Below are 26,579 nucleotides of genomic sequence, written 5' to 3'. Positions count from 1 at the left end.
CAGGTCAGTGGATAGTATCTGCTGGTGCGATCGTCTGCTTGAACCGGCAGCACAGTCTGATTGACACCACCGCACCCAGCTTTCCACAGAAGTCTTCAAGGTGTGACTTTCCTAACATCCAGTGCAACTAGCTTTTCCAACATTGATCGTTAGGCCGGGATCACACACAGCGAGATACGGCCGAGTCTCACAGGTTAAAACCCAGCTCTGGCACCTGTACTCCAGAGCGGAGCGTGCGTCTCCATGTATTGCTATGCGGCCGCACGCTCCGCTCTGGAGTGCCGGTGCCAGAGGTTAGTTTTAACCTGCGAGACTCGGCCGTATCTCGCTGTGTGTGAGCCTGGCCTGACCCATTTTCTCTTTACAACTAACACAGCAGCACAGCCAGATTGCTACCACCACACCCAGCTCTCCACAGCAGTCATTATTAGGGTTGAGCGAAACGGGTCGTTCATTTTCAAAAGTCGCCGACTTTTGGCAAAGTCGGGTTTCATGAAACCCGATCCGACCCCTGTGCGGGGTCGGCCATGCGGTACGCGACTTTCGCGCCAAAGTCGCGTTTCATTGACGCAAAAAGCGCCATTTCTCAGCCAATGAAGGTAAACGCAGAGTGTGGGCAGCGTGATGACATAGGTCCTGGTCCCCACCATCTTAGAGAAGGGCATTGCAGTGATTGGCTTGCTGTCTGCGGCGTCACAGGGGCTATAAAGGGGCGTTCCCGCCGACCGCCATGTTACTGCTGCTGATCTGAGCTTAGGGAGAGGTTGCTGCCGCTTCGTCAGAAGCAGGGATAGCGTTAGGCAGGGTCCATTAACCACCAAACCGCTTGTGCTGTAGCGATTTCCACTGCCCAACACCACCTTCGGTGTGCAGGGACAGTGGAAGCTACATTTTTTTTTTTTTCCCCTCAGCGCTGTAGCTCATTGGGCTGCCCTAGAAGGCTCCCTGATAGCTGCATTGCTGTGTGTACGCCGCTGTGCAAACCAACTGCTTTTTTCAAAGCACAAATCCTCTTGTTCCTTCCTTTCTGCACAGCTATCTTTTTTGTTTGTCCACACTTTTTATTTAATTTGTGCATCAGTCCACTCCTTATTGCTGCCTGCCATACCTGGCTGAGATTACTGCAGGGAGATAGTAATTGTTGGACACTCCCTGTTTTTTTTGTTTTTGTTTTTTTTTGTGGGAGATTAAGATTGACATTTCTGCTAGAGTGCCATCCCTGTGTGTGCCATCTCTCACTCAGTGGGCCATAGAAAGCCTATTTATTTTTTTGCTTGATTTGGGTTATAAAATCTACCTGAAAAAATCACTACATCAATCAGTGGGAGAAAAATATTGGCCTCAGGGCTTGTGTGCCACTCTTGACTCCTGTGTGTGCCATCTCTCAGTCAGTGGGCCATAGAAAGCCTATTTATTTTTTTGCTTGATTTGGGTTCTAAAATCTACCTGAAAAAATCACTACATCAATCAGTGGGAGAAAAATATTGGCCTCAGGGCTTGTGTGCCACTCCTGACTCCTGTGTGCATCATCACTCACTCAGTGGGCCATAGAAAGCCCATTTTTTTTTTTTTTTTTTATTTATTTGGGTTCTAAATTCTACCTGAAAAAATCAATAAATCAATCAGTGGGAGATTAATATTGGCCTTTGGGCTTGTGTGCCAGTCCTAAGCGTGCCATCTCTCTCTCTCAGATAGTGGGCCATAGAAAGCCTATTTATTATTTTTTTTATTGGGTTTATAAATTTTCCCTGGAACAAAAAAAAAAAAAGTGGGAGATTAATATTGGCCTCTGGGCTTGTGTGCCAGTCCTGAGCGTGCCATCTCTCTCACAAATAGTGGGCCATAGAAAGCCTATTTATTTTTTTTTTTTGGTTTTATAAATTCTCCCTGAAAAAAAAAAGGGAGATTAATATTGGCCTTTGGGCTTGTGTGCCAGTCCTAAGCGTGCCATCTCTCTCTCTCAGATAGTGGGCCATAGAAAGCCTATTTATTTATTTTTTTATTGGGTTTATAAATTTTCCCTGAAAAAAAATAAAAAGTGGGAGATTAATATTGGCCTCTGGGCTTGTGTGCCATTCCTGAGCGTGCCATCTCTCTCACAAATAGTGGGCCATAGAAAGCCTATTTATGTTTTTGGTTGATTTGGGTTCTAAATTCTACCTGAAAAAAATCAATAAATCAATCAGTGGGAGATAAATATTGGCCTCTGGGCTTGTGTGCCACTCCTGACTCCTGTGTGCGTCATCTCTCACTCAGTGGGCCATGGAAAGCCTTTTTTTGTTTTATTTGTTTTCTAAATTCTCCCTGAAAAAATCATTTTATTTTATTTGGTTTCTAAATTCTTCCTGAAAAAATCATTTTATTCTATTATTTTTTTTTCCTAAAGTCTCCCTGAAAAAAAAAAAAAAAAAAAAATCAGTGGGAGATTAATATTGCCCTTTCTGCTTGTGTGCCAGTCTTGACTCCTGGGTGTGCCATCTCTCTCTCTCTCTCCAATTGTGGGCCATAGAAAGCCTAATATTTTTTTAGCTTGATTTGGGTTCCAAAATCTACCTGAAAAAATCACTACATCAATCAGTGGGAGATAAATATTGGCCTCTGGGCTTGTGTGCCACTCCTGACTCCTGTGTGCGTCATCTCTCACTCAGTGGGCCATAGAAAGCCTTTTTTTGTTTTATTTGTTTTCTAAATTCTCCCTGAAAAAATCATTTTATTTTATTTGGTTTCTAAATTCTTCCTGAAAAAATCATTTTATTCTATTATTTTTTTTTCCTAAAGTCTCCCTGAAAAAAAAAAAAAAAAAAATCAGTGGGAGATTAATATTTACATTTGTGCTTCAGTGACAGTCCAGCGTGTGTGGCATCTCTCTCATTTTTTGCCACCAACAACAGAGTGTGTAACATTGTGCCTGATTTTCGTTGTGGTCTCACTCACCTGTAAAGGGGTAGCTAAATCATACTGAAGTTATAGCTCACCGTGTAAGTTGTGTGACAGCAACAAATACCGTTAGTTTGTTTACGTTTTTAAAACAATGAGGAAGTCTGGTGGAAGAGGTCGTGGCCGGGGGCGTTCATTGTCAGCTGGTAATGAGGGTAGTGGTAGTGGTGGAGCATCAGCTGGTCGTGGGAAAAAAAATATTGCACCTAAGTCTGGAGCTGTGGAGCCAGGTTCGTCGTCTGGCTACACAAGGCCTCGAACGCTCCCTTTTCTGGGAGTAGGAAAACCGCTTTTAAAGCCGGAGCAGCAAGAGCAAGTTTTGGCTTATCTTGCTGACTCAGCCTCTAGCTCTTTTGCCTCCTCTCGTGAAACTGGTAAATGTCAAAGCAGCGCGTCGTTAGTGGATGTTCACGGTCAGGGACAAGTCGCTTCCTTGTCCTCTTCAGCAAAAACAACAACAGAGAAGAATGCAGCAGGCGACACAACGGGTTACTCCATGGAGCTCTTTACACATACCGTCCCTGGCTTAGAAAGTGAAGCAGTTAACAGTCCATGCCCATTACAAGTTGAATCTGACATGGAGTGCACTGATGCACAGCCACAGCCAGACTACTATGCTGGTCCTTTGACTCAGACCACAACATTGCCCTCGCAGGGTAATGATCAAGAATCAGACCCTGATGAGACTATGTTGCCCCATCACGAACGCTATACCACCGACCGACACGGTGACACAGACGAAGTTGCACACGAGCTACAAGAAGAGGTAATAGATGACCCAGTTCTTGACCCCGATTGGCAGCCATTGGGGGAACAGGGTGCAGGCGGCAGCAGTTCTGAAGCGGAGGAGGAGGGGCCGCAGCAGGCATCAACATCGCAACAGGTTCCATCTGCCGGGCCCGTATCTTGCCCAAAACGCGTGGCAAAGCCAAAACCTGTTGGAGGACAGCGTGGCCATCCGGTTAAAGCTCAGTCTGCAATGCCTGAAAAGGTATCCGATGCTAGAAAGAGTGCAGTCTGGCATTTTTTTTTAAACAACATCCAATTGATCAGCGCAAAGTCATCTGTCAAAAATGTTCAACTACCTTAAGCAGAGGACAGAATCTGAAAAGTCTCAATACAAGTTGCATGCATAGACATTTAACCACCATGCATTTGCAAGCCTGGACTAACTACCAAACGTCCCTTAAGGTTGTAGCACCCTCGGCCAATGAAGCTAGTCAGCAACGCAACATCCCTTCCGGCAGTGTAGGGCCACCATTTTCCGCACCACCTGCAGTATCTGTGCAGGTTTCTTTGCCAGGCCAAAGCAGTCAGGGTCAGGGAATCACCAGTTTCGTAGTAGGAAACACTGCATCTAGGGCACCGGCGGCAACAATACCATCTCCCACCGTCTCTCAGTCTGCCATGTCCACCGGCACCCCCGCTAGTTCCACGATCTCCAGCTCTCCAGTCCAGCTCACCCTACATGAGACTATGGTTAGAAAAAGGAAGTACTTAGCCTCGCATCCGCGTACACAGGGTTTGAACGCCCACATAGCTAGACTAATCTCGTTAGATATGATGCCCTACCGGTTAGTTGAAAGCGAAGCTTTCAAAGCCCTGATGGACTACGCTGTACCACGCTACGAGCTACCCAGTCGACACTTTTTTTCCAGAAAAGCCATCCCAGCCCTCCACCAGCATGTTAAAGAGCGCATCGTCCATGCACTCAGGCAATCTGTGAGCACAAAGGTGCACCTGACAACAGATGCATGGACCAGTAGGCATGGCCAGGGACGTTACGTGTCCATCACGGCACACTGGGTGAATGTTGTGGATGCAGGGTCCACAAGGGACAGCAAGTTTGGGACAGTTCTGCCTAGCCCACGGTCTAGGAAACAGTTGGCTGTAGCCGTTCGCACCCCCCCCCCTCCTCCTCTTCGTCCTCCTGCAGAAGCGAGAGCTCGTCCACAGACCGCAGTCGCACAACCACTCCATCCGCAGCTGCCACTGTTGCACACCAGGTCTCCCATTATGGGGCAGCTACTGGCAAACGTCAGCAGGCTGTATTGGCTATGAAGTGTTTGGGCGACAACAGACACACCGCGGAAGTTCTGTCCGAGTTCTTGCAGAAAGAAACGCAGTCGTGGCTGGGCACTGTAGATCTTGAGGCAGGCAAGGTAGTGAGTGATAACGGAAGGAATTTCATGGCTGCCATCTCCCTTTCCCAACTGAAACACATTCCTTGCCTGGCTCACACCTTAAACCTGGTGGTGCAGTGCTTCCTGAAAAGTTATCCGGGGTTATCCGACCTGCTCCTCAAAGTGCGTGGACTTTGCTCACATATCCGCCGTTCGCCCGTACACTCCAGCCGTATGCAGACCTATCAGCGTTCTTTGAACCTTCCCCAGCATCGCCTAATCATAGACGTTGCAACAAGGTGGAACTCAACACTGCACATGCTTCAGAGACTGTGCGAACAGAGGCGGGCTGTTATGTTTTTGTGGGAGGATACACATACACGGGCAGGCAGTAGGATGGCAGACATGGAGTTGTCAGGTGTGCAGTGGTCGAAGATTCAAGACATGTGTCAAGTCCTTCAGTGTTTTGAGGAATGCACACGGCTGGTTAGTGCAGACAACGCCATAATAAGCATGAGCATCCCCCTAATGCGTCTGCTGATGCAAAGTTTGACGCACATAAAGGATCAGGCGTCTGCAGCTGAGGAAGAGGAAAGCCTTGATGACAGTCAGCCATTGTCTGGCCAGGGCAGTGTACAGGACGAGTTAGCGAGCGAAGAGGAGGAGGAGGACGAGGAGGATGATGGGGATGATTATATTTTTAATGAGGAAGCTTTTCCGGGGCCACTGGAAATTGGTGGCGCGGCAAGGCCGGGTTCTGGTTTTTGGAGGGACACAAGTGACGTGGATTTGCCTGAAACTGCCCCTCAACCAAGCACAACCGCAGATTTGAGAACTGGAACTTTGGCCCACATGGCGGATTATGCCTTACGTATCCTCAAAAGGGACACACGCATAACTAAAGTGATGAACGATGACGATTACTGGTTGGCCTGCCTCCTTGATTCTCGCTATAAAGGCAAATTGCAAAATATAATGCCACATGAGAACTTGGAACTAATATTAGCAACCAAACAATCAACTCTTGTTGACCGTTTGCTTCTGGCATTCCCTGCACACAGCGCCCGTGATCGTTCTCACACGAGCTGCAGGGGCCAGCAGACCAGAGGAGTTAGAGGGGCAGAAATCAGAAGTGGCGTTGGCCAGAGGGGTTTTCTGACCAGGTTGTGGAGTGATTTTGCTATGACCGCAGACAGGACAGGTACTGCAGCATCAATTCAAAGTGACAGGAGACAACATTTGTCCAGTATGGTTACAAACTATTTTTCATCCCTTATCGATGTTCTCCCTCAACCGTCATTCCCATTTGATTACTGGGCATCAAAATTAGACACCTGGCCAGAATTGGCAGAATATGCATTGCAGGAGCTTGCTTGCCCGGCAGCTAGTGTCCTATCAGAAAGAGTATTCAGTGCTGCAGGTTCAATACTAACAGAAAAAAGGACTCGTCTGGCTACCCAAAATGTAGATGATCTAACCTTCATTAAAATGAACCACAACTGGATTTCGAAATCTTTTGCCCCACCTTGCCCGGCTGACACCTAGCTTTCCTATGAAAAGGTCTTGCCTGTGGACTATTCTGAATGCCTTTTCCAATCTCGTAATTTTCTGCACCTGATTGTCCAGCATACGACATGTTTACACCTCACTAAATGGCCAAACTCCCCACACGGGGCCGTGGTATCGACACTTGGCGACAGCACCCGTGAGAGTGCTGTTTGTCTGAAGAGGTGGGTGTGCCCGCTTTTGGTCGACGGCACTGCCACTGGGTCCCTCCTAGTACAATAAAGTGTCTCTGGCGGTGGTGGTGCGCACCCAACGTCAGACACACCGTTGTAATATGAGGGGCCCTGGTCCTGTACCGCCGGCCACAAGACAGTTCCCCCCCCCCCAGCTCAAACAGTGCTCTACCACTTGCAAAAATTATCTCACAGCTCCACCAATGTTTAGTCTATGCGCTGACATCCTTCAATGCCTGCCACTGACAATACCATTGTATTGACATTTTTGTTATGTTAGGCCTTCGAAGCCTGTCTGCGGTCACTCCTTCCACTATGCCTCCACTGACCACACCACTGCTGCCCGTGTACCCCTGGAACCAATTTAAAATTGCCTACAGCCAGCCCAATTTTTTTATTTTAGGCCTTCGATGCCTGTCTGCGGTCCGTTCTTTCTACTACTACTACACTGACCAGGCCACTGCTGCCCGTGTACCCCTGGAACCAATTTAAAATTGCCTACAGCCATGTGTTATTATTTTAGGCCTTCGATGCCTGTCTGCGGTCACTCCTTACAATATGCCTCCACTGACCACACCACTGCTGCCCGTGTACCCCTGGAACCAATTTAAAATTGCCTACAGCCATGTGTTATTATTTTAGGCCTTCGATGCCTGTCTGCGGTCACTCCTTACAATATGCCTCCACTGACCACACCACTGCTGCCCGTGTACCCCTGGAACCAATTTAAAATTGCCTACAGCCAGCCCAATTTTTTTATTTTAGGCCTTTGATGCCTGTCTGCGGTCCGTTCTTTCTACTGCTACTACACTGACCAGGCCACTGCTGCCCGTGTACCCCTGGAACCAATTTAAAATTGCCTACAGCCAGCCCAATTTTTTTATTTTAGGCCTTCGAGGCCTGTCTGCGGTCACTCCTTCCACTAGGCCTCCACTGACCACACCACTGCTGCCCGTGTACCCCTGGAACCAATTTAAAATTGCCTACAGCCATGTGTTATTATTTTAGGCCTTCGATGCCTGTCTGCGGTCACTCCTTCCACTAGGCCTCCACTGACCACACCACTGCTGCCCGTGTACCCCTGGAACCAATTTAAAATTGCCTACAGCCAGCCCAATTTTTTTATTTTAGGCTTTCGATGCCTGTCTGCGGTCCATTCTTTCTACTACTACTACACTGACCAGGCCACTGCTGCCCGTGTACCCCTGGAACCAATTTAAAATTGCCTACAGCCATGTGTTATTATTTTAGGCCTTCGATGCCTGTTTGCGGTCACTCCTTCCACTAGGCCTCCACTGACCACACCACTGCTGCCCGTATACCCCTGGAACCAATTTAAAATTGCCTACAGCCAGCCCAATTTTTTTATTTTAGGCCTTTGATGCCTGTCTGAGGTCCGTTCTTTCTACTACTACTACACTGACCAGGCCACTGCTGCCCGTGTACCCCTGGAACCAATTTAAAATTGCCTACAGCCAGCCCAATTTTTTTATTTTAAGCCTTCGAGGCCTGTCTGCGGTCACTCCTTCCACTAGGCCTCCACTGACCACACCACTGCTGCCCGTGTACCCCTGGAACCAATTTAAAATTGCCTACAGCCATGTGTTATTATTTTAGGCCTTCGATGCCTGTCTGCGGTCACTCCTTCCACTAGGCCTCCACTGACCACACCACTGCTGCCTGTGTACCCCTGGAACCAATTTAAAATTGCCTACAGCCAGCCCAATTTTTTTATTTTAGGCCTTCGATGCCTGTCTGCGGTCACTCCTTCCACTAGGCCTCCACTGACCACACCACTGCTGCCCGTGTACCCCTGGAACCAATTTAAAATTGCCTACAGCCAGCCCAATTTTTTTATTTTAGGCCTTCGATGCCTGTCTGTAGTCCGTTCTTTCTACTACAACTACACTGACCAGGCCACTGCTGCCCGTGTTCCCCTGGAACCAATTTAAAATTGCCAACAGCAATGTGTTATTATTGTTAGGCCTTCGATGCCTGTCTGCGGTCACTTCTTCCACTAGGCCTCCACTGACCACACCACTGCTGCCCGTATACCCCTGGAACCAATTTAAAATTGCCTACAGCCAGCCCAATTTTTTTATTTTAGGCCTTCGATGCCTGTCTGCGGTCCGTTCTTTCTACTACTACTACACTGACCAGGCCACTGCTGCCCGTGTTCCCCTGGAACCAATTTAAAATTGCCAACAGCAATGTGTTATTATGTTAGGCCTTCGATGCCTGTTTGCGGTCACTCCTTCCAATAGTTCTCCACTGACCAGACCAATGCTGGCCGTGTACCCCTGGAACCCAGCTGAAAGTGCATGTAGCCTCCTTTTTTTCTTTGTTTTATATTTAGAAAGCCCAGATTAACTACGCTGTGCAACGGTTCAAGCTACCCAGTCGACATTTCTTTTGCGAGAAAAGCCATCCCAGCCCTCCACCGGCATGAAAAAGTCTGCATTGTCATAGCACTCAGGCAATCAAACAGTAGAAAGGTGCACCTGACAAGAGACGCATGGACCAGTAGGCATGTCCACAAAAAGTTACGTGTCCATTACGGCGCACTGGGTTAATGTGTTGGATGCATAGTCCACAGGGGACAGCCTACAAAGTCTGTCTGCAGTCCCTAATTCCAATTTTCCTCCGCTGACCACACCACTGCTGCCCGTGTACCCCTGGAACCAATTTTACAGTGTCTACAGCCTAATTTTGTTATGTTAGGCCTACTACGCCTGTCTGTGGTCCCTCCTTCCAATACTCGTCCACTGACCACACCACTGCTGCCCGTGGACCCCTGGAACCTATTTTTAATTGCATAGAGCATCCTTTTTTTAATAGTAGGCGTACAAAGTCTGTCTGCGGTCCACTATTGAAATTGTCCTCCACTGCCCAGGGCACTGCTGCTTGTGTACCCCTGTAACTTTTTTAAGCTGCAGTGAGCCACATTTTTGGGTTAAGTCCTACTACCTGTGTCTGTCTGCGCCACTCAATTCAGCTGTGTTCCTTTGAAAAAAGCTGAGCGTCAATAGTCTTGTTTTCAGCCTCTAGGAATTTAAAAACTGCATTGGGGGTACAACTTTGGTAGGGCCTACTAACGGTGTCTGCCTCCCCAAGGTGTGCCCCAGGTTTCCTCGCCATTGCTTCGATCTTAATGCTCTCGTTTAGTAGTTGTTGGAAACTACACTGCATTAGGCCTCCAAATTGGGTATGGGGTGTAGAGAGATGGTGTGTTCCACTCCAAGGTGTTCTCCAGGTTGCCTTTCCTGAGCTTCGATCTTCCGGCTCTCGTTTAGTAGTTGTTGGAAACTACACTGCATTAGGCCTTCAAATTGGGTATGGGGTGTAGAGAGATGGTGTGTTCCACTCCAGGGTGTTCTCCAGGTTGCCTTTCCTGAGCTTCGATCTTCCGGCTCTCGTTTAGTAGTTGTTGGAAACTACGCTGCATTAGGCCTACAAATTGGGTATGGGGTGTAGAGAGATGGTGTGTTCCACTCCAAGGTGTTCTCCAGGTTGCCTTTCCTGAGCTTCGATCTTCCGGCTCTCGTTTAGTAGTTGTTGGAAACTACGCTGCATTAGGCCTACAAATTGGGTATGGGGTGTAGAGAGATGGTGTGTTCCACTCCAAGGTGTTCTCCAGGTTGCCTTTCCTGAGCTTCGATCTTCCGGCTCTCGTTTAGTAGTTCTTGGAAACTACACTGCATTAGGCCTACAAATTGGGTATGGGGTGTAGAGAGATGGTGTGTTCCACTCCAAGGTGTTCTCCAGGTTGCCTTTCCTGAGCTTCGATCTTCCGGCTCTCGTTTAGTAGTTGTTGGAAACTACACTGCATTAGGCCTACAAATTGGGTATGGGGTGTAGAGAGATGGTGTGTTCCACTCCAAGGTGTTCTCCAGGTTGCCTTTCCTGAGCTTCGATCTTCCGGCTCTCGTTTAGTAGTTGTTGGAAACTACGCTGCATTAGGCCTACAAATTGGGTATGGGGTGTAGAGAGATGGTATGTTCCACTCCAAGGTGTTCTCCAGGTTGCCTTTCCAGAACTTCTATCTTCAGGCTCTCATTAAATTGTGGTTAAATGGAACAACTGCATTTGGCGTACTAGTTGGTTTGGGGCCTACTATCGGTGTCTGCCACTCCTTGCTGTTCTCCTGGTTTCCTGTCCTGAAATTCCATTTTCAGGCTCTCGTTAAGTAGTTGTTAATGTTAGACTGCATTTGGCCTACTAGTTGGGTTGGGGCCTACTATCGGTGTCTGCCACTCCTTGCTTTTCTCCTCCACTGAACAAAGCTGTGCCGCCTGTTTACTACGGTTGCCAATTTTGAACTGCATTTCGACTACTTACTGATTTGGGCCTACTCTCTGTGTCAGCCTCTCATTCCAGTTGTCCTCCACTGCAATGCCCCCTGGTTAGTCCTGTGTTACCAATTTTGAACTGCATTTAGCCAACTTTATTCTTTGGGCCTATATCTGTGTTTCCTCCTCATCCTGCCCATTGCCCAGCCAGTGATAGATGAGTCTGCTGGTACATTGACCCATAACGCAAAATTCCCCGTGCACGCTACACAGCAAGATTGTGACCCTGCTGAAAGTCAGGTTCCTCTTCCCGCATACCATACCACCTTACACGGGGACAAAGAGGAAGGTGCAGATGAAAGTGCAGGTTCCTTCATCAGGTGAGGGGAGGAATACTAGTTGGCGACGTCACTGGCACAGGGCCTCTCATAGTACGCAAAAGTGTTGCTGCCGGTGGGAGGCGCCCCCGCCGTGCAAACACACCGCTGTACTTTGAAGGGCCCTGTGCCAGTGCCAATGCCAACGAGTGGGCCCCCCCTGCTTGCTCAGGATCACAGCACTTGCAAAGTTGAAATACTTACCTCTCCCTGCTCCACTGCCGTGACGTGGTCCAGATTTACTGGGCCCACTAATTACTTGAACCAGCCCTACCCCCCACAACTTTAGCCAAATGACCCCCAATTTCAAATGCCTTCCAATTATTATAAGGTAAATTACGATTGACAAGCTTCTTTAACAAGAATGGATGTTTTTGCCATTAAAATGGGCAGTGTAGGTGTTTTCCTGGCCTCCACTCACTGCCGACTATGCTCCCCCATTGACTTGCATTGGGTTTCGTGTTTCGGGCGATACCCGACTTTTCGCGATAATCGGCCGATTCCACTCGACTCGACTTCTAAGATAGTCGGGTTTCGCGAAACACGGCTCGACTCTAAAAAGGTCAAGGTCGCTCAACCCTAGTCGTTATGGTGTAGCTCTCCTAACAGCCAGTGTACCCAGCTTTCCTAACATTGATCGCTATCCATCTGCTTTCTACAATCAACGCACCATGCCAGGAACAACTTACATTAACTAAGGTAATTCCTTTATTGCAACCAATTACATGGTATAAAATATCATTTTTAGTAGTGGCATTTAAGGCACCAGATCATTGGAAAATTCACTGGGTTAACCCAGGGACCTTATCTGAGTCATTATATACAATTTTTTGTGTTCACTTTATACTCTGGAATTTCACCAAACTTTTGGAGTTATACTGGCACACTGCTGCCCTAATTTATCGTGTGGACCTAGTTGTTTCCACTTCTTCCACCTTCCGGTAATATTAAATATATTTTCCCACAGCGTGATTTCAAGAACGGTATTGCTACTTGAACCAGCAGCACAGTTAGATCGACACCACTGTACCCAGATTTCCACAACAGTTATTAGGGTGTGGCTCTCCTAACAGTCAGTGCACCCAGCTTTCCCAACATTGATCGGCATCTATTTTCTCTTTACAACCAACGCCTCATCAGCAGCACAGCCAGATTGCTACCAGCACACACAGTTTTCTACAGCAGCCATTATGGTGTGGATCTCCTAACAGCCAGCGCACCCAGCTTTGCCAATAGTGGTTGCTATCCATCTTCTCTCTACAGCCAACACACTGTGCCAGGAACAACCTACATTCACTAAGGTAATTCTTTTAATAATTACACGGTATAAATATTGCTTTTAGTAGTGGCACTTAAGGTACTGGATCATTGGTAAAATTCACTTGTGTGACCCAGGGACCTCATATATTTTATCGGAGTCATTATATGCAATTTTTTGTGTTCATTTGTACTCCTGGAATTTCACCAGACTCTTGGTGATGCCACTAGCACACTGCTGCCCCAATCTATACCTTTATTGTGTGGACCTAGTTGTTTCCACATCTTCCACCTTCTGGTGATATTAAATATACGGTACTTTCCCACAGCGTTGTTCCAAGTGCAGTATATTCTTGTATACTGGCCCTTGGAAAACTTCCATATCAGGACATACGTTCTTTTTTTTCTTGTGGATTTGCTATACCACTAGTTTCATAGCGACTGGTTTCTGAGCACCGTTTTGGACTTTTACTATTTTTATATCCTTATACTCGCCTAACGACTAATTCCACCGAAGCCATCGTCTTCTGTAATAAAACAAAATCAACAATATCCCTCACCTGTCAGTCGTTCTGTCCCACACTGTAATCCATGTCTGGGGGATAAATAGTTTTCAACCTGAACGGTGCCAAGATGCGACTGTCCAGACTGAGAACCACTGATGAATGAGCGCAGCATCATTGACCAGGTTACCGCCAGTCAGTGAGGCTATGTTCCCAGCAGGGCTGAAATGTATTGACCTCAGCACCATGGGAAAAGTCAGTGATCAGGTCACCACAATTCAAGCTCAGTGAGTTCACAGCAGATCACGGTGAGGAGCCGCTGATGAGAGTATTCATCATACGCCGCCTGCGCTATAAATGAAAAACCCAGCGTGGGTTCCCCTGTATTTTCTATAACCAGCCAGGCAAAACTGACAGCTGGAGGCTACAACCCTCAGCTGTCAGCGTTAGCAAGGCTGATAACCAGGAATAGAGGGGTCCCCACGCTGTTTTTTTAAATTATTTAAAGGGACACTGTCACCTGAATTTGGAGGGAACAATCTTCAGCCATAGAGGCGGGGTTTTCGGGTGTTTGATTCACCCTTTCCTTACCCGCCAGCTGCATGCTGGCTGCAATATTGGATTAAAGTTCATTCTCTGTCCTCCATAGTACACGCCTGCGCAAGGCAAGATTGTCTTGTGCAGGCATGTACTACGGAGGACAGAGAATGAACTTCAATCCAATATTACAGCCAGCATGCAGCCAGCGGGTAAGGAAAGGGTGAATCAAACACCCGAAAACCTCGCCTCCATGGCTGAAGATTGTTCCCTCCGAATTCAGGTGACAGTGTCCCTTTAAATAAAGCTTGAGAACTTATAGCACACAATGTACGTGTTTTGTAACATACTTTTGCATAGATAAGTGTAGGCAATTATGTTTTTCCATACAGTTCCGGAGAAAGAGCACCAGCTTGTTGGATGCCAAAAGGGTATTCTTGTGTGGAGTAAATGGAAAATTTCTTGGTCACATGCCATATACTGAACATACACTACAAGTGGAGTTTGAATATAGCCTTTTAGCTCTTCTGCTGCCCTATCTTTATTTGCGCGCTATTTGTGCAGTGTTATCACCAGTGTTTCTTAAGGTACCTTCACACATAACGATTTTGTTAACGATATCGTTGCTTTTTGTGACGTAGCAACGATATAGTTAACGAAATCGTTATGCGTGACAGCGACCAACGATCAGGCCCCTGCAGGGAGATCGTTGGTCGCTGGGAATGATCAGGTCCTTTTTTTTGGTCGCTGATCACCCGCTGTCATCGCTGGATCGGCGTGTGTGATGCCGATCCAGCGATGTGTTCACTGGTAACCAGGGTAAATATCGGGTTACTGAGCGCAGGGCCGCGCTTAGTAACCCGATATTTACCCTGGTTACCATTGTAAAAGTAAAAAAAAAAAAACAGTACATACTCACATTCCTGTCACGTCCCCTAGCGTCAGCTTCCCTGCACTGTGTCAGCGCCGGCTGTAAAGCAGAGCACAGCGGTGACGTCACCGCTCTGCTTTACGGCCGGCGCTTACACAGTGCAGGGAAGCTGACGCTGGGGGACGTGACAGGAAGTGTGAGTATCTAGTGTGTTTTTTTTTGTTTTTTTTTACTTTTGTAATGGTAACCAGGGTAAACATCGGGTTAATAGGCGCGGCCCTGCGCTTAGTAACCCGATGTTTACCCTGGTTACCCGGGGGCTTCGGCATCGTTGGTCGCTGGAGAGCTGTCTGTGTGACAGCTCTCCTGCGACCACACAACGACTTACCAACGATCACGGCCAGGTCGTATCGCTGGTCGTGATCGTTGGTAAATCGTTTAGTGTAACGGTACCTTTAGCTTCCAATTTTATGTACTGTAGATGACAAAACATTATTGTCAAAGGTTATCCTGCATTTTGATTTAGTTCTTGTTTTTATTTTCCAGGAAGGAATTAAATTATAACTGCTATGAAAAAAACAACAAATCCTCAGTCATGCATACCAGGTAGTTTTTCTACTTTTTATGTAGTTTTAGCCTTCTAGAAACACTTTATGGTTTCTCCAAATTTAACACAAAATGCCTCTCTAATGATTCCTGCAGTCTCAGAATTACCCAACTCCCTGATTAGAAGCCCTCATAACAGAGCACATTTGCAAATCCGGTTTTATCTGATGTAACTAATCTAGAGGCTAGCTGGTCATGAAAACAAACACATTAAATGCCTAGACTGACTTGGGTTTTTTACTTTGTTTGATTGCAAGTCAGAAATATGGCCAAAAAGTAGTCCAAGTTACAAAATGTTATTAGAAGCGATCATTACCTTGCACAACAATAAGAAAAAGTTACAAAAAGCTTGAAATTTAATGTTTCTAGAAATATAGATGGAAGCATAGTTTAAGTTAAAAGGGGTTGTCCATGCTTTTCAGAAAAGTCGTTATTCACTCTGTATGACTCCAGACTTATGAATCCACAGCTGGAGTCGAGTGTTATTAGCATATCGCATCCAATGTTATACGCTAGTGTCACTCTGACCTAAGAGACTAGTCGACTTATTACCGCAAGTATGACCTACCCCCTCGCATTGGGACTGTAGGAGAATTATGACAAGTGTTTTCATCACACACTGTTATGATCCAGAAGTCTGTAGGCAGATGGAGTGGCTTCAGACACTAACTGGAAGTTCCAAAAACAAGAAGTTGTCACCAGATTGCTGAGGAGGCAGGTAGTTGGAAACCCTTAAGTGACTGCAGCAATATTTGGTGGTAGCGTATACTGAGGTTTCAGTGTATACCTCAAAGTCCACCAAGACTTGGTGTCAGAAGAAGTCCTGGAACATCCTGGAAGGCCAGCAAGATTTTCCTGACTTGATCCCCATAGAAAATCTTTGCTGGGATTTGAAGAAAGTGGTTTCTGCACACAAACCGAAAAACATTAGAGAACTGGAGGTCATGGTTGAATGGGCTAAGATTCCGCAGGAACACTGCCATAAACTAGAGTCTGGTATGCATCACGTTTGCAGCATGTAAAAAAATCCAACAGGGCTCTTCTAAATACTAAAGAGGTTTGTCATGAAGGGGGTGAATAATTCTGATACTGCCATGTTCAGTAAAAGTGTCATTTTGCGATGAATTTGTTGAAACCACTTTTCATATTATGTGTGTTGAGATATTTAAATCCTTCTTGTTTCTGTGGTTTATTGCAAACAGAAGAAAATGTGTATGTTTTGCAAATAAATCTAATTTACTATGGGAGGTGAATAATGTTGTATCTTGATAGACATCATGAATTAACATGTCAGCATACTCTTTCAGCACTACAGTCTTAAGATTTGGCCCACAACATCAAACAACCATTCCTGAATCTAAAATTAAAATATTGCGCTCGTTTTCCCATTCTATGGTACAAAAGGAGCCTTCTTTAAGTTACACCTAATTCATTCCCAGCGACACCTTCTGTGAACACGAAGTCTTATCTGGATAATCCTCAACAGCTGATATCGCATATACTCTTGCTGACTGTCCTCTACCGGTATCTCATGTCTTGTTACTCCCTTGCTTGAGCGAACCGCAATAAAGCATTCATTACCACTTTCATATTATATTCATGAATGAAAGGCCATAAAGCAATTTGTTTCACCACTTTATATACCTGTAATTGGAGATTTTTTGTTAAACAGTGTAATCATTATAGCTCTTGAGTATCAGGCTATGGGGATAATGTTCGGAAATCAATTGCCTATGGTATAGTGTGAATGGTACTGGGCACATTAACAATGCAAATTGCAACTGGAACCAAAACTGTTTACTTTTTTATTAGACAGCATTTACTTACAGTGTTAAGTCCAAATGAAATCTGGGGACCTCATGATGAATTATCACACATTGTCTAGTAAAGGCGAACCATGAAAATTCAGATGTTTTCATACAGTATATTCTTTCCATTGTCTGAATGTTTATTAGCAATGGAAACAGGAAAAGACTAACAGGATTTCTGGGTTGGGAAAAATGGGTCATTTTCTCATTGCAGTTATTTTATATCTAGGTTCACATTGCATTAGCAGCAGCCTGTTCAGCACATACGCTAACGGGCTGCTGCTAGCGCAAGTGCCTGCGCTACATCACGCTAGCGCAGATGGAGCATCTGCTAGCTCCATCTGCGCTAGCAGTGACGGACCCGGAAACGCTGCAGTCAGCGTCTCGGGTCCGGCACTCAAACGACGGCACATCGCTAGCGCATGCCCATTGTGGGCGTGCGCTAGCGATGCGTTCGCCATTGCATTCAATGGCGGCGTTAACTGACTACGTTACACCGCATTATGCCGCGGTGTAACGTAGTCCGTTTAACGTAGTCAATGAACGCAATGTGAAACTAGAACCTAATTTCTCAACGCATCCGCTGCCCAGTCTATGTCCTGGGGAGGAGGGGGCGGAGTTACGGCCATGCATGCGCGGTCAGAAATGGCGGACGCGACGTACAAAAAAAGTTACATTGAACTTTTTTGTGACGACGGTCCGCCAAAACACAACGGATCCAGTGCACGACGGACGCGACGTGTGGCCATCCGTCGTGATCCGTCGGCAATACATGTCTATGGGCAAAAAACGCATCCTCTGGGCACATTTGCAGGATCCGTTTTTTGTCCAAAATGACGGATAGCGACGGATGCCACACGACGCAAGTGTGAAAGTAGCCTTAGGGCTAGGGTTAGGGTTGGGGCTAAAGTTAGGGTTAGGGTTGGGCTAGGGTTAGGGTTGGGGCTAAAGTTAGGGTTGGGGCTAAATTTAGGGTTAGGGGTGGGGCTAAAGTTAGGGTTATGGTTGCAGCTAAAGTTAGGGTTAGAGTTGGGATTAGGGTTATGGTTTGGATTAGGGTTGGTATTAGGGTTAGGGTTGGCATTAGGGTTATGTTTGGGATTAGGGTTAGGTTTGGGATTAGGGTTAAGGTTAGGGTTGGGATTAGGGTTAGGGGTGTATTGGGAATAGGGTTAGGTTTGAGGTTAGGGTTGAGATTAGGATTAGGGGTGTATTGGATTTAGGGTTGAGATTAGGGTTGTTTTGGGGTTAGGGTTGTGATTATCGTTAGGGTTGTGATTAGGAATATGGATCGGGTTGGGATTAGGGTTATGGGTGTGTTGGGGTTAGGGTTGGAGTTAGAATTGGGGGGTTTCCACTGTTTAAGTACATCAGGGGGTCTCCAAACACGACAGCCAATTTTGCGCTCAAAAAGTCAAATGGTGCTCCCTCCCTTCTGAGCTCTGCCGTTTCTACTGTTTAGGTACATCAGGGGCTCTGCAAACGCAACATAATGCCCGCAGACCATTCCATCAAAGTCTGCATTCCAAAACGGCGCTCCTTCCCTTCCGAGCTCTGCCATGCGCCCAAACAGTGGTCCCTCCCACACATGGGGTACCTGCTTACTCAGGACAAATTGTACAACAACTCTTGGGGTTCAATTTCTCTTGTTACCCTTGTGAAAATAAAAACTTGGGGGCTAAAAAATCTTTTTTGTGGAAAAAAAAATATTTTTTTATTTTCACTACTCTGCATTATAAACTTCTGTGAAGCACTTGGGCATTCAAAGTTCTCACCACACATCTAGATAAGTTCATTAGGGGGTCTAGTTTCCAAAATGGGGTCACTTGTGGGTGGTTTCTACTGTTTAGGTACATCAGGGGCTCTGCAAACGCAACATAACGCCCGCAGGCCATTCAATCAAAGTCTGCATTCCAAAACGGTGGTCCTTCCCTTCCGAGCTCTGCCGTGCGCCCAAACAGTAGTCCCCCCCCCCCCACATATGGGGTATCGGCCTACTCAGCATGAATTGCACAATAAATTTTGGGGTCCAATTTCTCCTGTTACCCTTGTAAAAGTAAAAATTTGGGGGTGAAAAGATCATGTTTGTGGAAAAAATATGATTTTTTTTTTATTTTCATGGCTCTACATTATAAACTTCTGTGAAGCAGTTGGGGGTTCATAGTGCTCACCACACATCTAGATAAGCTCTTTGGGGGGGTCTAGCTTCCAAAATGGGGGTCACTTGTGGGGGGTTTCTACTGTTTAGGTACATCAGGAGCTCTGCAAATGCAACATGACGCCCGCAGACCATCCCATCAAAGTCTGCATTCCAAGCGGCGCTCCTTCCCTTCCGAGCCCCGATGGGTGCCCAAACAGTGCCCCCCCACACACATATGGAGTATCAGCATTCTCAGGACAAACTGGTCAACAGATTTTGGGGTCCAATGTCTCCTGTTACCCTTGAGAAAATAAAAAATTCCAGGCTAAAAAGTCATTTTTGAGGGAAAAAAAAAGGATTTTTTATTTTCACGGCTCTACATTATAAACTTCTGTGAAGCACATGGGGGTTCAAAGTGCTCACCAAACATCTAGATAAGTTCCTTAAGGGGTCTAGTTTCCAAAATGGGGTCACTTGTGGGGGGTTTCCTCTGTTTAGGCACATCAGGAGCTCTCCAAACGCGACATGGCGTCCCATCTCAATTCCAGCCAATTCTACATTGAAAAAGTAAAACGGCACTCCTTCTCTTCCAAGCTCTGCGGTGCGCCCAAACAGTGGTTTACCCCCACATATGGGGTATCGATGTACTCAGGAGAAATTGCACAACAACTTTTGTGGTCTAATTTCTCCTGTTACCCTTGTGAAAATAAAAATTTTGGGGCAAAAAGATTATTTTTGTAGAAAAAATGGGATTTTTTATTTTCTCGGCTCTACATTATAAACTTCTGTGAAGCACCTGGGGGTTTAAAGTGCTCACCACACATCTAGATAAGTTCTTTATGGGGTCTAGTTTCCAAAATGGTGTGACTTGTGGGGGGTTTCCACTGTTTAGGCACATCAGGGGCTCTCTAAACGTGACATGGCATCCGATCTCAATTTCAGCCAATTCTGCATTGAAAAAGTCAAACGGCGCTCCTTCACTTCCAAGTTCTGCGGTGCGCCCAAACAGTGGTTTACCCCCACATATGGGGTATCGGCGTATTCAGGAGAAATTGCACAACAAAATTTATGGTTACATTTCTGTTTTTACACTTGTGAAAATAAAAAAAATTGTTCTGAAGTAAAATGTTTGCAAAAAAAAGTTAAATGTTCATTTTTTCCTTCCACATTGTTTCAGTTCCTGTGAAGCACGTACAAAGGTTAATAAACTTCTTGAATGTGGTTTTGAGCACCTTGAGGGGTGCAGTTTTTAGAATGGTGTCACACTTGGTTATTTTCTATCATATAGACCCCTCAAAATGACTTCAAATGTGATGTGGTCCCTAAAAAAATGGTGTTGTAAAAATGAGAAATTGCTGGTCAACTTTTAACCCTTATAACTCCCTAACAAAAAAAAAATTTGTTTCCAAAATTGTGCTGATGTAAAGTAGAATGTTATTTATTAACTATTTTTTGTGACATATCTCTGATTTAAGGGCATAAAAATACAAAGTTTGAAAATTGCAAAATTTTAAAAATTTTCACCATGTTTTTTTTCATAAATAATCGCAAGTTATATCGAAGAAATGTTACCACTAACATGAAGTACAATATTTCACGAAAAAACAGTCTCTGAATCAGCGGGATCTGTTAAAGCGTTCCAGAGTTATAACCTCATAAAGTGACAGTGGTCAGAATTGTAAAAATTGGCTTGGTCATTAAGTAACAAATTGGCTCTGTCACTAAGGGGTTAATATATATTTGACTCTCTAATCATTAACATTGGGGGAACAGCACTGTGGGTATATACCCTGTAGGCCGGAGTCACATTCAGCGTAGGGAAATACGGTCTGTAGTTTACATGCGTAATACACAGAAATATTCCCAAAATAGGGATCCATATGTCATCTGTAGGCAGGGTGTGTCAGCGAGATATATATATATATATATATATATATATATATATACCGTATATACTCGAGTATAAGCCGACCCGAGTATAAGCCGACCCCCGTACTTTTGCCACAAAAAAATGGGAGAACTTATTGACTCGAGTATAAGCCTAGGGTAGGAAATGCAGCAGCTACCGGTGAATTTCAAAAATAAAAATAGATGCTCTATACCGTTCATTATTGCCCCATAATATGCTCCATATAAAGCTGTGCCACATATAATGCTGCATACCGTTCATTATTGCCCCATAGATGCTCTGTATAAAGCTGTGCCACATATAATGCTGCATACCATTCATTATTGCCCCATAGATGCTCTGTATAAAGCTGTGCCACATATAATGCTCCATATTGTTCATTATTGCCCCATAGAAGCTCCATATAAAGCTGTGCCATATAGTGCTCTGCACCGTTCATTATTGCCCCATAGATGTGCCATATAAAGCTGTGCCATATAGTGCTCTGCACCGTTCATTATTGCCCCATAGATGCTCCTTATAAAGCTCTGCCATATAGTGCTCTGCACCGTTCATTATTGCCCCATAGATGCTCCTTATAAAGCTCTGCCATACAGTTCTCTGCACCGTTCATTTGTGCCCCATAGATGCTCCTTATAAAGCTCTGCCATATAGTGCTCTGCACCGTTCATTTGTGCCCCATAGATGCTCCTTATAAAGCTCTGCCATACAGTGCTCTGCACCGTTCATTTGTGCCCCATAGATGCTCCTTATAAAGCTCTGCCATATAGTGCTCTGCACCGTTCATTTGTGCCCCATAGATGCTCCTTATAAAGCTCTGCCATATAGTGCTCTGCACCGTTCATTTGTGCCCCATAGATGCTCCTTATAAAGCTCTGCCATACAGTGCTCTGCACCGTTCATTTGTGTCCCATAGATGCTCCTTATAAAGCTCTGCCATATAGTGCTCTGCACCGTTCATTTGTGCCCGATAGATGCTCCTTATAAAGCTGTGCTACCGGTATATATAATGCTGCAATAAAAAAAAATGCCGTACTCACCTCTCTTGCTTGCAGCTCCCGGCGTCTCGTCCCGGCGTCTCTCCGCTCTGACTGATCAGGCAGAGGGCGGCGCGCACACTATATGCGTCATCGCACCCTCTGACCTGCACAGTCAGTGCGGAGAGATGCCGGGAAGATGGAGCGGCGCCCGGCGTGTGGAACGGGGATAGGTGAATATGCGATACTTACCTGCTCCCGGCGTCCCGCTCCTTCTCCCGGACAGCTGGTCTCCGGGTGCCGCAGCCTCTTCCTCTGTCAGCGGTCACCGTTACCGCTGATTAGAGAAATGAATATGCGGCTCCAACCCTATGGGAGTGGAGTCCATATTTATTTCTCTAATGAGCGGTCCCACGTGACCGCTGAACAGGGGAAGAACTGCGGCACCCAAAGACCGTGGGACTGCAGGGACAGCGCCAGGATCGCCGGGACTAGGTGAGTATGCCTCAGCCCTCTCTCCCCCCTCTCCCGCCGACCCCACCGCCGACCGTGACTCGAGTATAAGCCGAGAGGGGCACTTTCAGCCCAAAAATTTGGGCTGAAAATCTTGGCTTATACTCGAGTATATACGGTATATATATACATACATATGTGTATATATATATATATATATAAAGAGAAAAAAAACCAACCAGCACTCCCAATGTGAACACATGCAAGCTGCATCATATAGATATAAAGAAACACAGCAGCACATGTATATGAATCTAGGCCATGTGCTGCTGTGTTTCTTTATATCTATATGATGCAGCTTGCAGCTTCCATGTGTTCACATTGGGAGTGCTGGTTGGTTTTTTTTCTCTTTGGTTTTCACATGGCCTAGATTCATATACATGTGCTGCTGTGTTTCTTTATATCTATATGATGCAGCTTGCAGCTTGCATGTGTTCACATTGGGAGTGCTGGTTGGTTTTTTTTCTCTTTGTTTAGTGTATGGATGTGGCTGCATCCAGACTGATCTTGCACTCCTCCCATTGACCTTGCAGGTGGCGGTAATCATCTCTACTTGCCCATAAATTGTAGGTTTAGCCCAGAGTGACATGTTTGTCCTAAGTTGTAGGCTGGTGGCCCAAGAGTGGCATGTACAGTAGAGTTAGGACCCATCAGAGGGAGATCACCTTGCCGTGGTTGATGGGCACACATGAATTGGCCAATTTATGCGCTAAGAATCTTCATTTTATCTATAACTGTAAGTTTTATGAAAAAAAAATTTTTGAAAATTTTTTTTTATGAAAAAATATTTTTGAGTAGTATGATTCATATCGAATATTTGTCTGTGTTTTCACATGGCCTAGATTCATATACATGTGCTGCTGTGTTTCTTTATATCTATATGATGCAGCTTGCAGCTTGCATGTGTTCACATTGGGAGTGCTGGTTGGTTTTTTTTTCTCTTTGTTTAGTGTATGGATGTGGCTGCATCCAGACTGATCTTGCACTCCTCCCATTGACCTTGCAGGTGGCGGTAATCATCTCTACTTGCCCATAAATTGTAGGTTTAGCCCAGAGTGACATGTTTGTCCTAAGTTGTAGGCTGGTGGCCCAAGAGTGGCATGTACAGTAGAGTTAGGACCCATCAGAGGGAGATCACCTTGCCGTGGTTGATGGGCACACATGAATTGGCCAATTTATGCGCTAAGAATCTTCATTTTATCTATAACTGTAAGTTTTATGAAAAAAAAATTTTTGAAAAATTTTTTTTATGAAAAAATATTTTTGAGTAGTATGATTCATATCGAATATTTGTCTGTGTTTTCACATGGCCTAGATTCATATACATGTGCTGCTGTGTTTCTTTATATCTATATATATATATATGTATATATATATATATATATGTATGTATATATATATATATATATATATATATATATATATATATACAGTACAGACCAAAAGTTTGGACACACCTTCTCATTTAAAGATTTTTCTGTATTCTCATGACTATGAAAATTGTACATTCACACTGAAGGCATCAAAACTATGAATTAACACATGTGGAATTATATACTTAACAAAAAAGTGTGAAACAACTGAAAATATGTCTTATATTCTAGGTTCTTCAAAGTAGCCACCTTTTGCTTTGATGACTGCTTTGCACACTCTTGGCATTCTCTTGATGAGCTTCAAGAGGTAGTCACCGGGAATGGTCTTCCAACAATCTTGAAGGAGTTCCCAGAGATGCTTAGCAGTTATTGGCCCATTTGCCTTCACTCTGCGATCCAGCTCACCCCAAACCATCTCGATTGGATTCAGGTGTGGTGACTGTGGAGGCCAGGTCATCTGGCGTAGCACCCCATCACTCTCCTTCTTGGTCAAACAGCCCTTACACATCCTGGAGGTGTGTTTAGGGTCATTGTCCTGTTGAAAAATAAATGATGGTCCAACTAAACGCAAACCGGATGGAATACCATGCCGCTGCAATATGCTGTGGTAGCCATGCTGGTTCAGTATGCCTTCAATTTTGAATAAATCCCCAACAGTGTCACCAGCAAGGCACCCCCACACCATCACACCTCCCCCTCCATGCTTCACGGTGGGAACCAGGCATGTAGAGTCCATCCGTTCACCTTTTTTGTGTCGCACAAAGACACGGTGGTTGGAACCAAAGATCTCAAATTTGGACTCATCAGACCAAAGCACAGATTTCCACTGGTCTAATGTCTATTCCTTGTATTCTTTAGCCCAAACAAGTCTCTTCTGCTTGTTTCCTGTCCTTAGCAGTGGTTTCCTAGCAGCTATTTTACCATGAAGGCCTGCTGCACAAAGTGTCCTCTTAACAGTCGTTGTAGATGTGTCTGCTGCTAGAACTCTCTGTGGCATTTACCTGGTCTCTAATCGGAGCTGCTGTTAACCTGCGATTTCTGAGGCTGGTAACTCAGATAAACTTATCATCAGAAGCAGAGGCGACTCTTGGTCTTCCTTTCCTGGGGCGGTCCTCATGTGAGCCAGTTTCTTTGTAGGGCTTGATGGTTTTTGCAACTGCACTTGGGGACACTTTCAAAGTTTTCCCAATTTTTCAGACTGACTGACCTTCATTTCTTAAAGTAATGATGGCCACTCGTTTTTCTTTACTTAGCTGTTTTTTTCTTGCCATAATACAAATTCTAACAGTCTATTCAGTAGGACTATCAGCTGTGTATCCACCAGACTTCTGCACAACGCAACTGATGGTCCCAACACCATTTATAAGGCAAGAAAACCCACTTATTAAACCTGACAGGACACACCTGTGAATTGAAAACCATTCCCGGTGACTACCTCTTGAGGCTCATCAAGAGAATGCCAAGAGTGTGCAAAGCAGTCATCAAAGCAAAAGGTGGCTACTTTGAAGAACCTAGAATATAAGACATAATTTCAGTTGTTTCACACTTTTTTGTTAAGTATATAATTCCGCATGTGATAATTCATAGTTTTGATGCCTTCAGTGTGAATGTACAATTTTCATAGTCATGAAAATACAGAAAAATCTTTAAATGAGGTGTGTCCAAACTTTTGGTCTGTACTGTGTGTGTATGTGTGTATGTATGTATGTATGTATGTATGTGTATATATATATATATATATATATATATATATATATATATATATATATATATATATATATATATATATATATATATATAATTTCATACAGCGCTAGATAGCATAAAAGCCGGTAATTCAATTGCCGGCTTTTGCTATCTCCTTCCCAAACCCTATAACACATTAACCCCTATTGTATATTAATCAATGAGGTAGAGCGTTTTTTCAAAAATATCAATATTTTATTATATATATATATAAACAAGATTCATTTACATGGGAATAGAGTACCACAAACCAAGCAAGTTAAAAGGGGAGTAAAACCAGGTATGTTACAAGTAACAATTTATACCATCAAAATTTAATGAAGTATTATTATGTAAACATAAATGCCAAGACCACCATAAAAGGTTTCATATATATCGAAACCAAGTTTTTTGTGCAAAGTTGCTGTGTATAGTGAGAAACCAAAGATGTCTGGCCCTTTAAGAGGGAAGTACGGTAAATGTAGAGTGACCAAGGGCGCTTATATGTATACAGCTAATTTATCCTAGATGCTAACTAAAGCTGATAGGAAATCAAATATAATCTGCAAGTGCGGTATAATACAACCCCACTACCGGGTAAGTTCCAAGTGCTATGCAGAGATTAAGAGCCTAAGTTATACAGCCTGTATTGGAATATAGCTTACTTCAAAATGGAGACCTGGACCCCTACCCTGGAGACCTATTCTGTGTAGACATTTATTTTAGCTATTCTATTCTAACCTGTCAGTGTGATTTTACTGTACTGAATTACCTGCTTTTCTATAGAACACTGCTGCGTATTTCTCGCAAGTCACACTGATGGTCCGTGTGTAATCCGTATTTTTCTCGCCCCCATTGACTTTCATTGGCGGATTTTTTGCGCAATACGCTGACA

At 44.9% G+C, this 26,579-nt stretch overlaps 1 protein-coding gene across 2 annotated transcripts in view; it reads left to right on the top strand.

The window, feature by feature from the left end:
* FAM217B (family with sequence similarity 217 member B) overlaps window positions 1-26,579 on the top strand; it is a 62,413-nt gene that overhangs the window by 3,948 nt on the left and 31,886 nt on the right. For both annotated transcript variants that reach the window (XM_069751211.1, XM_069751213.1), the window contains exon 2: window positions 15,180-15,239. In XM_069751211.1, coding sequence (XP_069607312.1) covers window positions 15,180-15,239 — 60 coding nt within the window. The remainder of the gene's footprint in view (window positions 1-15,179; window positions 15,240-26,579) is intronic.

The sequence above is a fragment of the Ranitomeya imitator genome, chromosome 2 (assembly GCF_032444005.1).
Source record: "Ranitomeya imitator isolate aRanImi1 chromosome 2, aRanImi1.pri, whole genome shotgun sequence".
In the NCBI taxonomy this organism is placed as follows: domain Eukaryota; kingdom Metazoa; phylum Chordata; class Amphibia; order Anura; family Dendrobatidae; genus Ranitomeya; species Ranitomeya imitator.
Note: the sequence above shows the minus strand (reverse complement) of the source record. Positions and strands in the feature narration are given on the sequence as shown.